General features: G+C 44.1%; 1 protein-coding gene across 39 annotated transcripts in view; it reads right to left on the reverse strand.

The window, feature by feature from the left end:
- The window catches only part of ANK2 (ankyrin 2), a 486,040-nt gene that overhangs the window by 203,458 nt on the left and 269,692 nt on the right, over window positions 1-12,890 (reverse strand). For 13 of the 39 annotated variants that reach the window (XM_083174513.1, XM_083174511.1, XM_083174504.1 and 10 more), the window contains exon 1: window positions 2,355-3,063. The exons of 12 other annotated variants lie outside the window; for them this stretch is intronic. In XM_083174513.1, coding sequence (XP_083030639.1) covers window positions 2,355-2,489 — 135 coding nt within the window. In that variant the 5' untranslated portion in view covers window positions 2,490-3,063. Of the gene's footprint in view, window positions 1-2,354; window positions 3,072-12,890 lie in introns of those variants that run through there. 14 more of the 39 variants (XM_083174492.1, XM_083174509.1, XM_083174500.1 and 11 more) reach the window with 5 other exon arrangements.

The following is a 12,890-nucleotide window of genomic DNA, read 5'->3' on the forward strand; positions in this document are numbered from 1 at the left end:
CGAATATCTAGTTATGCCTCTGCATACAGTACATGTAGCTGCAATGCAGCTGCACATGCATGAATAGCGCATTGTTGCACCCAGGACTAGGCACGTAGACCTGTGGCTAATGGAAAGTTAACAGCCATGTGGGTGCAAAAAAGATGCACGTTCGTTCCGGCGTGCACACGCATCACAAGACATGACTTCCCGCTATGCCATGTCGGAACCCTTGATGAGCGTGGTTACATCTGTACATGTTCATGGCTGGACAAGGACTCTCAAGGAGACTAAAGCCTAGTAAATACAGGGCGATGTAGGTTTAAGTTTTGTGCTAAGCGATCTAGTTAGCAAGGATTGCTTAATTCACATCCCCCAATACACACATAGCAATCTGTGCTAACCAGTGTTAAACTCAGTGTTCTTTATGCACATGCAGGCAATCTATCTAGATCTTGACTGCATGTGCTAAAGATCTGAGTGGGTAATGGCGACATGGGGCAATGTGTGCTTAATTTCTAAGCAATCTAGACAGATCGCTTAGACAATAAGGAAAAATCAGCCCATGTGTATGCCCCCTTAAGGGGCATACACACATAGAGATCTGTGCTAAGCAATTTTGCTAAGCTATTTTGCTAAGCAATGTTGCTGGTGTCAAGATCTCCCATGGGGAGTACATACACATGCACAGATTTGTGCTAAGTGATTTTGCTAAGTGATTTTGCTAAGCAATTTTGCTTAAGCAAAAAAAGGCTAGGTAATGGTTCAGAATGAGAGATTGTAATCAATATCTCCCATTCTGTACACACAGAGAGATTTGCAGTCATTTGCTAAGCAATCTGACTAGATTGTGACTGCATGCACTGACTTAGTTAGCAAGAGATATTTAATCTCTTGGAGCATACACACGGAGAGATCTGTGCTTACTTTCTAAGCAATCTAGTCAGATTGCTTAGAAAATAGCACAAATTTGCTCCGTGTGTACACCCCTTTAGATTGTAGAATGGATATCACAACAATCAGGCAAGGTCCTACTGCTGTATCTAATGGCCCTGTATGTGTCTGATGTATTACATCTACTGCTCTGCATATGAGCGTCTAAATTCAATGTATTTGGAACAACCCTTCTAGAAATCATCTGTTTGCCTCTGAAAGTGGTGGTGCAGTGCAATTTACTATTACACCTGTCTTACTTATGCACAGATAAGCAGAATGGTGCAAACACAGGGAGGACCACATATATTTCTTGAGCTGATTTGTTTGGAATAAGAAGTTTAATATAGATTTTAGAACGCCCCGGATTATAATTTTTGAAGGACCACACAGTAATACAATCTGGAATAGGTCGAGATTGAATACAGTATATTACTATATATTTTATGTAGATGTCCTCAAATAGATGGACAGTTTGTCTGCCATGCAAAAATGAGACATATTCTTACACCACCTTGAGATGGAGGTAATCAATGCTCACCATCTCTTTTCCATGAGATGCTTGCTGCAGAATGTAACTACATTTCATAAAAAATCTGCATATTATGCAATATATATATATATATATATATATATATATAGCAAATGAATAAGGCAAATGACAGCATGATTCTGATAATGCACCATTCATCTAGTAAGGGACTGTAGCATCTCCGTATTATGCACAGCTGTTTCCAACGCACACTACAGCTTTGCCATGACACACCTGTCTGTCTCTGCCACACATACATTTCTACATAACGTACACATAGGATTTTGCATGTTTATTCATGAACAGAGAGAATCTCCAAATTACAGAGACAGCATTTTGTAACCTATACACATATATCTAATGTCTGTGCCTTAGAACTAGGATGATTAGCCGATGAGTTGTGTTGAGGAGGGATCACAGAGAGCTGCACCTGTATCTGCATTATGTGTATCAGTACAGAATGTGATCTGCTGTAGCCAACAGCTGTTCTGCAATCACCTAATGCCCAGCTGATATGATCAAGCAAGAGGAAGGTGGGGTCTGCACAGAAGACTCACTGATGCAGGGAATCTCTGCATCTCTGTGAGGGAGGTGTACAGGACACATCCACACAGTGCTTACATTCAGCAACAGATTGAAATAACCCTTACGTAAAGTACTGTATGAATCTATACCTGCAGCTCCTGTGTCACTGCTTAATGAAAAGACAAGCCCTTATTCCAATGTACATGACAAAAGATGCATGGTAGGAGGATGGATGAGCAGGCAGAGAGAGAAACATTGCACTATGGAAGACATGGACAGCAGACGGGCGTAGCTAATCAGCGAGGTGAATGAGACCAGTGCCCCATGATAATTGTATGCACATCTGTGACCATGAGCTGTACGCAGGGAGTGCAAATCTTCATACCTTACGTTTTCGATCTGCTCGATCCCTATTGATCTTACGTCGTTTCCTCTCCCTCTCCCTCTCTTTCTCTTTGTCATCCACAGTTAGCAGGTCCAGCTCCCGTACTTTTTTAATAGAAGCAGCACCATGAGCCATTTTGAAAAGACACAAGCACCAGCTTCAAGGACTCCGCTTCTACCACAATAATAAAAATCCAGTTGTTGCGTTTTGATTTTTTTCTCCCACTACTGTAAGTCTGTGGCTGTCAGCCAGAACTTTCCACTGTAATCCTCCAATGCAGAGATGAATTACAGCTTGTGTCCATATGCTGCAGGACCCATCAGATGTGAGAGCGCCTTTCAATGCCCACGGAACACAGAAACAATCACTCCTAACTCATAGCAGGTGTCAGTAAGAAAATATAGAAAATCTAGAAGATAAAAAGATTACAGCATCAAATCTTTCATGCTGGAAGCATCACAGGATTTCATTGACTGTAAATAAACACAAGCATCAGACCAGCTGACAGACCATCCTTTAACTCCTCACCAAACCAGAAAGGTCTTCTGGGACCTTTCCATACAGCCTGCGTCCTCTGACTATAGCCAGGAAGAAGCCACCTCTGTGAAGTCAGTGGGGGTGGATGGAGTCTTTTACATTCCACGAGCACCTCATCGCAGAATAAGAATAAAAATGGTGCAGTCTGGCTTAATGACTTGCTGTTGCTGCTGCTGCTGCTGCTAGCACTGCCTCGGATTGAGCACATGACTTACTTCCTTCCCTCTGTCCTTATGCTCCTGGTTTTTTTTTTTCCTTTAATTACATTATTACAGCTCAAATTTGAAACTGGTTTGGCTACGTCCGGTTCACCTGCTCCTGACTAACACCATTAAAATGCATGGGTGAACAGGCAATAAGAGCTTTCGGAATATTCATGTCTTCATCTGTAGAAATTTGCAGAAAACATGTGTGAGTCTGCATACAGTAACCAGAGAACACAGCCAGGAAATTCCTGCTGGAAGCATACATTTTCCTCACAGTGCGGAACCAGCTGATTAACTTTCACCTTCTCTACTTGTGGCAAAGACATTGATACAAACCTAAATACTTACTGCAGCTAGAAGAGCTTTACTTAAGAACTGTGTTTCATGGTGGAGAGCAGGGCAGCCGAGAGGTATGCCGGGCCCCAGTAAGAGGTTTGGGGCGTGGACTAAGTGTGGGAGGTCAGGGGCAAACACAGGTTTTTCAGAAGGGGGTTTCCAGAGAGGGGCGGAGCAAGGCACGGAGATGGACACTTAGGTGACCCAGTATATGCCGGGTCAGTGAAAGTATTATAAATAGACCAAATGTATATAAAATAATAATAATATATATATATCTATCCATATACATACATACATATATATATATATATATATATATATATATATATATATATACACATACATACATACATACATTATATATATATACACACACACATATATATATATATATATATATATACATACATACATACATACATACAGGGGCGTCAACAGCAGTGTAGAACCCTGGGCATAGCAATGTATTGGGGCCCCTACCGATCCTCCAAAGGTGGGGGGGGGGGGGCTATGAGCAGAAGCTTTGATGTCCCGCGGGTGGTAGGGGGTATTATATCAACCACTCAGCATGTAGGGCCTGGATCAGTAATTTCCACTAATTACCCCTTTACTGCACAGAGATGAGGTGGGAGTAGGGGGCATTGGGCTGAATGAAGGGGCCCTGATACATAACTTCCAGGGTGGTAGAGGATATTTACTACGCAGAGGAGGGGTGTATAGTGGAGTGGGCTTATTATTCATAATTTTCTGGTGGGAGGACAGCTTGCTTGACTGCAGATATCTCCAGTTCCCGGAAATAGATTATTTAGATTGTAATGGAATTAAACTCTACAGAATCTCACCTACCAAATGGTATTGGGGACTAGGGGATCAGAGTTCAGGAGGCAGAACAATCTGCCAATGAGAATATAAAACTACATACCAGGTGTGTGGAGCTGGACCAGTAACCAGCTGCTGGAAGGCCGATATCTCGAGATTTTGGAATATAACCTCAGAAAAACTCTAAAAATCCCACCCATTTGTACGGCTACAATTTTATTTGCAGCCGTGCATGTAGGAGAAATCAATTCCCCTGCGTGAACTGCTGTGCCAGCAATGTATATATATATATTACTGGCTTATACTTAAAAAAAAAACATTGGTGGGCAGTGGTGCCAGTTATACATACAGTGGTGCCATATATACATTGCTGGCCTATGCCAGCAATGTATATATATATATATATTACTGTCTAATAATCATTGGTGGGCAGTGTAGGAGACCTTGCTGCTGGTCTCCGTGCAGGGGGAGGAAGCGGGGCGGGGCATTCTCAGTCAGTGCCGGCCCGCTGACACTGTGAATGATGTGTGGCTGGGGGAGCAGAGCGGGGCGTTGTGGGATACGTAGTGCTGAGCTTGTCACTGCTGTGTGACCGGGCGGGGGAGCGGGTGACGCAGCGCGGTCAGTGTCAGGGTGAGTATACTCCATGTGGAGCAGGCTCTGGGGGCGGTCTGCCGGGCTGAATGTCTGTCATCTTTCAGCCCGGCGGCCGAACACACTTACCGTTGATGGCTAAAAAACCAGCCATCATCCGTAGACGTGCTGGTAAAACCAGCAGACGGACGAGTTTGCTAGCGATGGTGCGGGAGCGCGCATCATCGCTAGCAGTTCATCGCTGAGGCATACACACTGGTCGATTTTCAGCGCAAAAATCACTCAAAACGCCCGTTTTGAGCGATTTTGCACTGAATATTGGCAAGTTTGTATGGGCCTTTACACATACTATCTTCCACACAGTTTCACAAAGTCTCATAATCAAACAACGGGCATCATGTCTGGGTGCTTGTTCTCTACTTTTACAGTCCAACTGACCTTTCAAATTGAGCTTTCAGCTGGCACTATGCTCATTAATGCACCGCTACTCTACATCAGTCTCCTGCTGTGTTGGCTGGTGGGAGCCTGATTGGGAGTCAGAATTGCATGATGTGCAAAAGGGATCTGTTATATAGCAAAAATAAAATACCCAAGACACCCTCCTTCCTCAGTATACAAGCAAATTTAACAGAGGGCATTAGTTTCCTGTGTGAAAATTCAGGCATTGTGTAGAAATCCATAACAAATGGATAGCATCAATGTGATGATAATAAAACCATTAGCTGACCACACTTGTTCTGTGGCTAGGGCACGTTTGCCAGGGAAGATACAACTGTAGCATTTGATCCACCAGAAACACTTACTGCAGTTCTACAGGTATGGACTTCATCATTCTTCCTAACTCACGGAGGTCTCCACAACCATAATTAAAATGCAACCAGAATTGTTTTATACATGACACCAATGATGCTGGGATGTTATATGCGCAATAAAAAAAGTGAGCCACACCTCTGTGGAGGCCATGCTGGGCTTTTCTCATTGACCATGGTCTTTTTATTTTTCTGAACACTACTTATATCTTTGACACAAGTTACTGAATAGAGAGGACATCATAAAACACAGCTTGAATTATCAGTGCTGGATCTCATACACTTAGATTATTTAAATCTTTATTAACACATTCCCTGTTGCACTGCTAGATATATTCCCAAATGCAATGATGTTGGACTGTAGATAAAATGTGTTGCACAATTAAATACAAAAGGAAGGTTGCACCCAAGAGGCTAAAGTGGTAATGAAAGTCTATTAAATGGTTTATGAAAATGTCATATACAGTACAATGATGGAGTGTTAGCAATACCAGGAGCACATGCCTAGTGGCAAAGTGTGGGTGGTTATGTTTTACAGATTCCTGCCACTTCTGCCATCTGCGGCATCTGACTATTTTCTCAGATACAAAGTTTCTACTGGATTTTTCTGAAATAACTAGAAGGAAAAACAGAAGGCTCACTTTGTACAAACGTCTGCCACCTTAGAGGTCCTTCATAACCGGGACAGTTAGGAAGTGGGCTCAAATTAAAGAGCTACAAATAGTGGATCTCATATAAGCCTAACATTGTATAAAGGACACCGGACAGTACACTGTATAGAGGAATGCAACTGGTTCTCACAATATATACCAGTTATACTATGAGGCTTGTTTTCTAGTAGAGTGAATCTAACGGTTTAAAGCATGAACCTACGTAGTTACACCTCTGATTGGACTAAGGTGTATAGAATTATTAAAGGTCAATTTTCATCTTTGTCAATTGATTCAAAATTATCCTTTAGTAAATATACCCCTAAGACTCTCACACATTACAATGGCCTTTCCAGATTAGAATTCACACTTAATAATAGACATTATAATGGGATGTATTCTGCATACCTGAAAACAGAAAAATTCTCAGAACTTTACAACACAGAGAAGGCCCCGCACATGCTTAGTAGCAGCAACGAAACTATGCATGCGCAAACTCCTGGCTTTTGTGGACCGCACCGGTTGCAGCCCATAGAAGCCAGCTAGGGCTGCATGAAAAGGCAGGGAGTGGTTTCTCTGCTTATTGCAGCACAGACAACAGTGCCAGATTAAGCCTTCGGGGGGGCCGGGGCACTTTAGACAGGGGGGCCCCCTTGCACTTGTCATTACTGGCCGCAAACTGCATGGGGGGAAATTACACTGTCAAAACACAGAGTAAAGGCAGTATAAACTTGGTCAATGGGTAACTTCAGGGGATATATATATATATATATATATATATATATACATACATACATACATACCACATGAAAAGCCTGTGTTTGTCCCTCTGCACCTTACTCTGTAGGAGACCTCACAGTCCCAGTGCTGACTGATTAAAAACCCTCCCATGACTAGGCTGCTGCTGCTGTTCTCCATGGGCCTGAGAAGCATGTAATGAGCTCCAAAAATCAGAGCTCAGCACAAATGTCTCAGCCTCTACCCTCTGGTGCAAAGTGTCATGGGACTTAGTCAACTCCCAGTAATGCACTGCACACTTGGCTCCCAATGCTCAGCACCATTAATCATTGTCACATTGGCAGATAGGTGAAGCTGCAGCACTACCCCACTCCCATGCACAAAACCTTTAGCTGAAAAAAAAAATACATGCCAACCACAGGGGGCCCCTAGCTAGAGGGGGGCCCAGGGGCACTGACCCCTTGTGCCTCCATTATAATCCGGCCCTGACAGACAAGCATTCCTGGAGAGAGGGAACACCTCACATTGGGAATGCCTGTAATGCAGGTGACTGTCAGGGAGAACTTCACAGACTGCATCTGGAGTCACTGACACTGGGCGGGGTGGCAAATTTACTAAGGGGGGGAACATGCATTCCTGCAGCCCATAGGTAAAACCTGCCACTACATAACACCATCTCAGCATGGCATTATGCCTATTCACCTTTGTGGTGCCATGCACAGTCCTCTAGTGCAGCGGTTCCCAACCTGTGGTACGCGTACCCCTGGGGGTACGCGTCCACACGCTGGGGGGTACGCCGCGGCCCGGCCTGTAATGGCGGCAGTCAGACAGGACACTGGCTAGCAGCAGCGCATATGACCCAGCCAGCTAGCAGCAGCACATAGGCAGGCAGCCTTCTCTTAAGTAACTGCAGTGCAAAGAATAGTTTGGAAAGTGGGAGGGACGTGGGTCTGGGGGGGGAGGGAGGTGCCCGTGCTGCAGGTACGGATTGATCCTCACCGGTCTCCATAGTAGGCTGATGTCACCGCCGGATGATATCAGTAACTGTATGTACCATCTGGCGGGAGCGGCCGGAGGAGAGCGAGTGGCCGGTAGGGATGTGCGGGTTGGGTGCGGGTTCCTGTGAGCTGGGTGTATACGTGCTGTGTACGGGAAATGTCCACCCGCCTTTCTTCTCTGTAGTATTCATATATATATATAGATCTCATTACGGGCAGCCCTTTGCCTACCTAGCGTGTACCTCCCAACCTAAAGCAAGTATCATAGGGCCAGATTTACTAGGCTTTGAAAAGTGATGAAATTGCTGGCACTGTGGGGCATACTTGTTGCTGGCACTGTGGGGCATACTTGTTGCTGGCACTGTGGGGCGTTGCTGGCACTGTGGGGCATACTTGTTACTGGCACTGTGGGGCATTGCTGGCACTGTGGGGCATACTTGTTACTGGCACTGTGGGGCATTGCTGGCACTATGGGGGTATACTTGTTGCTGGCACTATGGGGGTATACTTGTTGCTGGCACTGTAGGGGCATTGTTGGCACTGTGGGCACATACCCAGTACCATGGGGTCATACCTGGCACCGTGGTGGCATTCCCGTTTCTGGCACTGTGCGGGCATACCTGGAACCATTGGAGCATATGTGTATCTGCCACTTTTGGGGGCATATGTGTATCTGGCACTATTGGAAGGCTAACGTGATCCGTTGGAATGTCTGTTGCTTCAGTAATAGAGATTTGACAAGGTTCTGTTATTTTATATGTTGTCCGCAGAATGGGCTGAGCTTATATTGTGGTCAAGTGGTTGCACTTTTTCTCGTCATTGCCAGTATGACTTGCCCCTGTTAAGCCACACCCCTTTTTTAGGCCACGCCCCCTAAAAATTTCACGAGGGGGTACTCATAAATGAAAAGCCTAATCAAGGGGTACGGGAGACAAAAAGGTTGGGAACCACTGCTCTACTGGGTTACTGCAGGCATAGGTGGCAGGATTTCTAGCAGGTTTTCAGTGGTCTATGGGTGGACTTACCAGCCTGAGTGTTTATGGAAATGTGAGTAATAATTTCTGTACATGTGCAGGCTCTGCCCATATGCAGTATAATAACAGTGAGGGGTATTTCTGTAGGGGGCACGTTTTTGGATGATTTTGTAGCACTGCTTAAAAGGAGTGCATACGAATGACCAGAAATTGGGACCCTGGCAGTCAGAGTACCGACACCAGCATCCCAAAGGAGGGAATCCCGAGGAGGGTCCAATAAATATACCTACCTTCGCCCTGCCCCCCTTAACACTAACCCTCACTCATCCGAGCCTAAACCTAACCCTCCCTCCCTGCAGCCTGACCCTAAACCTCCCTGCTAGTGCCTAACCCTAACCGCACCTGATTGCCTAAACCTAACCCCCAACCTGCATCTTAGCCCTAACCCCCTTCTAAATGCCTAACTGCCCTCCCTCCAGCATACTTATCCCTCCACTGCCTAGCCTTAAGCCTTTATTGCCTAAATGTATCCACGCCCCCTCCCCCCTCCCCTTTCTCAGTCTGACTCTATACTGTCCCACTATATTACATTCGGCACTAACCTGTCTGCGAATAATGCTGTAAGCAGAGATAGAAATTGCCAGTTACCAATTCTGTAGACACTACAGTACAAATAGATCTCTGATTGTATACTATTGTGTATGATACTATGTTTGTCTCGATATTGCTGTCCATTTTATCACTTTTTGAAGCTTGATCTCTGGCCCTTTCACTACTTGCCAACTGTGGCGACTCCAGCAATTTAAACAAATTTCAAATACAGTAGAATCCCAATTACTATATATGGGGGTAAATGACTTTAGCGGCTACATGGATAATTGAAGCACTGTTAATCTCATAAACCTGTTCATATACATTGCCTACTCAATTGTATTTAGCGGTTAAAAATGGACATTATTCACTATTCGGAACTAGAGAAAGTCACGTAGTTAGCGTTGTGTGCCAGAAATGAACACACACACACATTACAGTAGCTCAGATTAGTTTATAGTAATGACAGGAGCGGAACCAGAGCTTTACAGTACTTGTAGGGGTGTAAGCAAATAAATTTACAGTTATTACTGGGGCGCAACCAGAACTTTGATTTTTGAGAGACACCTCTCCACAGTAGTTAATAATTGAATGCCCAATAATAGATTCCTAGTTCATTTTCTGAACCATAATAGTGCCCTTGTTAATATTATACCCCATAGATGGGCACTAATGTATTTTCTGTGCCATCATAGTTTACATTGTAGGGCCGCCAGTATAGATTATGCCACACAGTAGCCCAATTAACATCATAACACATAGCGTCCTCAGTTCATATTATTCTACACTGCAGTGCCTACATTTCATATTGTGTAGCATCTCATTGCCCTAATTCTTATTGTGCATCACTATAACGTCCTCCACATTTCACTGAGCAGATCAGATTATGATATTTACAGGGCCCTATAGTTCATATTTTACCACATTACTGTGGCCTCCAGTTCATATTATGCCACATTACAGTACCCCTTACCATTGTGACATAAATTACACACGCCTCTCACTGAAAATGTAAGGTCACACAGTACAGGCTGGGCAATGGATCAAACCCAATTGCTTAGTTGGAAAAACTGAGTAATTGGAATTCAACTTTATAACCTGGGTCCAGGCTCTCTCAGCTCCAAAGCATTGGCAGCTCCTGCAACCACTATAGTTACACCAATGAGTACTTACATAGTACCGGGTAGCAGTAGCGCACGCAGGGGGGGTTTACGAGTACCCAGAAACCCCCCCAGAAGTCTAAGGGCCCTAGGCTGAAAGCTGAGGGTCCCCTCTTTAAATGGGTACAAGAATTTAAAAAATCGGCCCTGGGGAACCAGAGATATCTGACTTCAAAGCAGTGGTCCCCATCCAAGCCTGTTAATTGCCATTCCCAGTCAGATATTTCAGGTTCTGTCTGACGTAGAGCTTTTCTGAGGGTATATTCCAAAAGCTGGGACTCCCCCCCTTTGATGGACACTAGTAGCTTGTCTCTACTGTTCCCAGAACCAGAGATATCAGCCTTCCAGCAGCTGGTTACTGCTCCAGCACCACACACCTGGTATGTAGTTTTATATTCTCGTTGGCAGATTGCTCTGCCTCCTGAAATCTGATCCCCTAGTCCCCAATACCATTTGGTAGGTGGGATTCTCTAGTTTTTAATTCCATTACAATCTAAGAAATCTATTTCCGGGAACTGGAGATATCTGCAGTCAAGCAAGCTGTCCTCCCACCAGAAAATTATGAATAATAAGCCCACTCCACTATACACCCCTCCTCTGCATATTAAACATCCTCTACCACCCTGGAAGTTATGTATCAGGGCCCCTTCATTCAGCCCAATGCCCCCTTCTCCCACCCCATCTCCCACCATCTGTGCAGTAAAGGGGTAATTAGTGGAAATTACTGATCCAGGCCCTACATGCTGAGCAGCTGATAGAATACCCCCTACCACCCACGGGACATCAAAGCTTCCCCCACCCCTATCGCTGGAGGATCGGTAGGGGCCCCAATACATTGCTATGCCCAGGGGTCTACACTGCTGTTGATGCCCCTGTATGTTTGTTTTTATTATTTATGTCATTTGGTCTATCTATAATACTTTAACTGACCCGGCATATACTGGGTCACCTAAGTGTCCATCTCCGTGCTTTGCTCCGCCCCTCTGGAAACCCCCTTCTGAAAATCCTGCGTTTGCCACTGGGTAGGATTAGAGGGTTTATGAACACCCAAAATAACAGGATAAAGACTTGTTTATTTAAATGTATAAAGCATTTTTATCCATTGCTAGCTCCTACTATCCCGTAGCAAGATGACCTGTACCAATGGAATCCTTCTTAACCAGGTTCCCATGCAGTTTCCATTGGCTGGAGAGACTTCATAGGAAAAAACTATCCAAAATTTTCATTGGATTCAAAGGTTTCTCCCCATGATAAACCGAGCCCTTGCTTTGGTTATTATTATAACAAGAATACACTGTGCCATTTGCAGGACATCAATAATAGGTACAAGGTGTATGGTACATACAAGGTCAAGGAGAAGATCTTGTACCCAGAGTAGTACCCACTGTGTGCCATGCAGTGTCCCCCTCCCTCCATATAAATGAACAATGTAGTGAATTAGAGTGAACACTAGGTTACTCATTTCATTATTTGTGGTTATATGTAAATATTTACATTGAAATAAGAAGGGTCCCCATAATATACAATTTGGCACTTTGCTAATTTTGTTTTATTCAAATATCTGTATTATAAGGTGGGGAAAGTGGATAAAATCAATTGCACAAAATAGTTAAAAGGTTTTCCTGCTGCCTTGGCGCACTTGTGTCTATAATTATCAGCAGGGTGTGTTGTGGCTGCACAAAGAGAATTAAGCTGATAGAAAGACTGGGCTGGCCAGCTGGTGCTCAGGCTATTAAGTGTGGGTATCCCTATCTTACCAGGCCCGTGACTGCTTCACATACATTTTCCATTTCCAGTAGGAGAGGACAAACTCTTTGGTGCATCAAGCAGATAATTTGCTTGCAAAGAAAAAAATAATTGTCATACAGTAACAAAAATTAAAAACAGCTGAGGGTATAGAAAAGGCCAATACTATTACAGAATCATAATAAACAAATAAATACACAAACACTCATTTTTTTAAAACAGACGTGCAGACACACATACAGTATATATACACACATGCACACTAGAACTGACTGCTAATAAAAATGATGCAAACACATCGGAAATTAAGAAAATCGGGGTGAAATTTAATAGCCTGTGATTTGCAGGCTGGGCTGGACTTTGGGACTGATTCAC

The sequence above is a fragment of the Crinia signifera genome, chromosome 1 (genome assembly GCF_055691185.1).
Source record: "Crinia signifera chromosome 1, ASM5569118v1, whole genome shotgun sequence".
Taxonomy (NCBI): domain Eukaryota; kingdom Metazoa; phylum Chordata; class Amphibia; order Anura; family Myobatrachidae; genus Crinia; species Crinia signifera.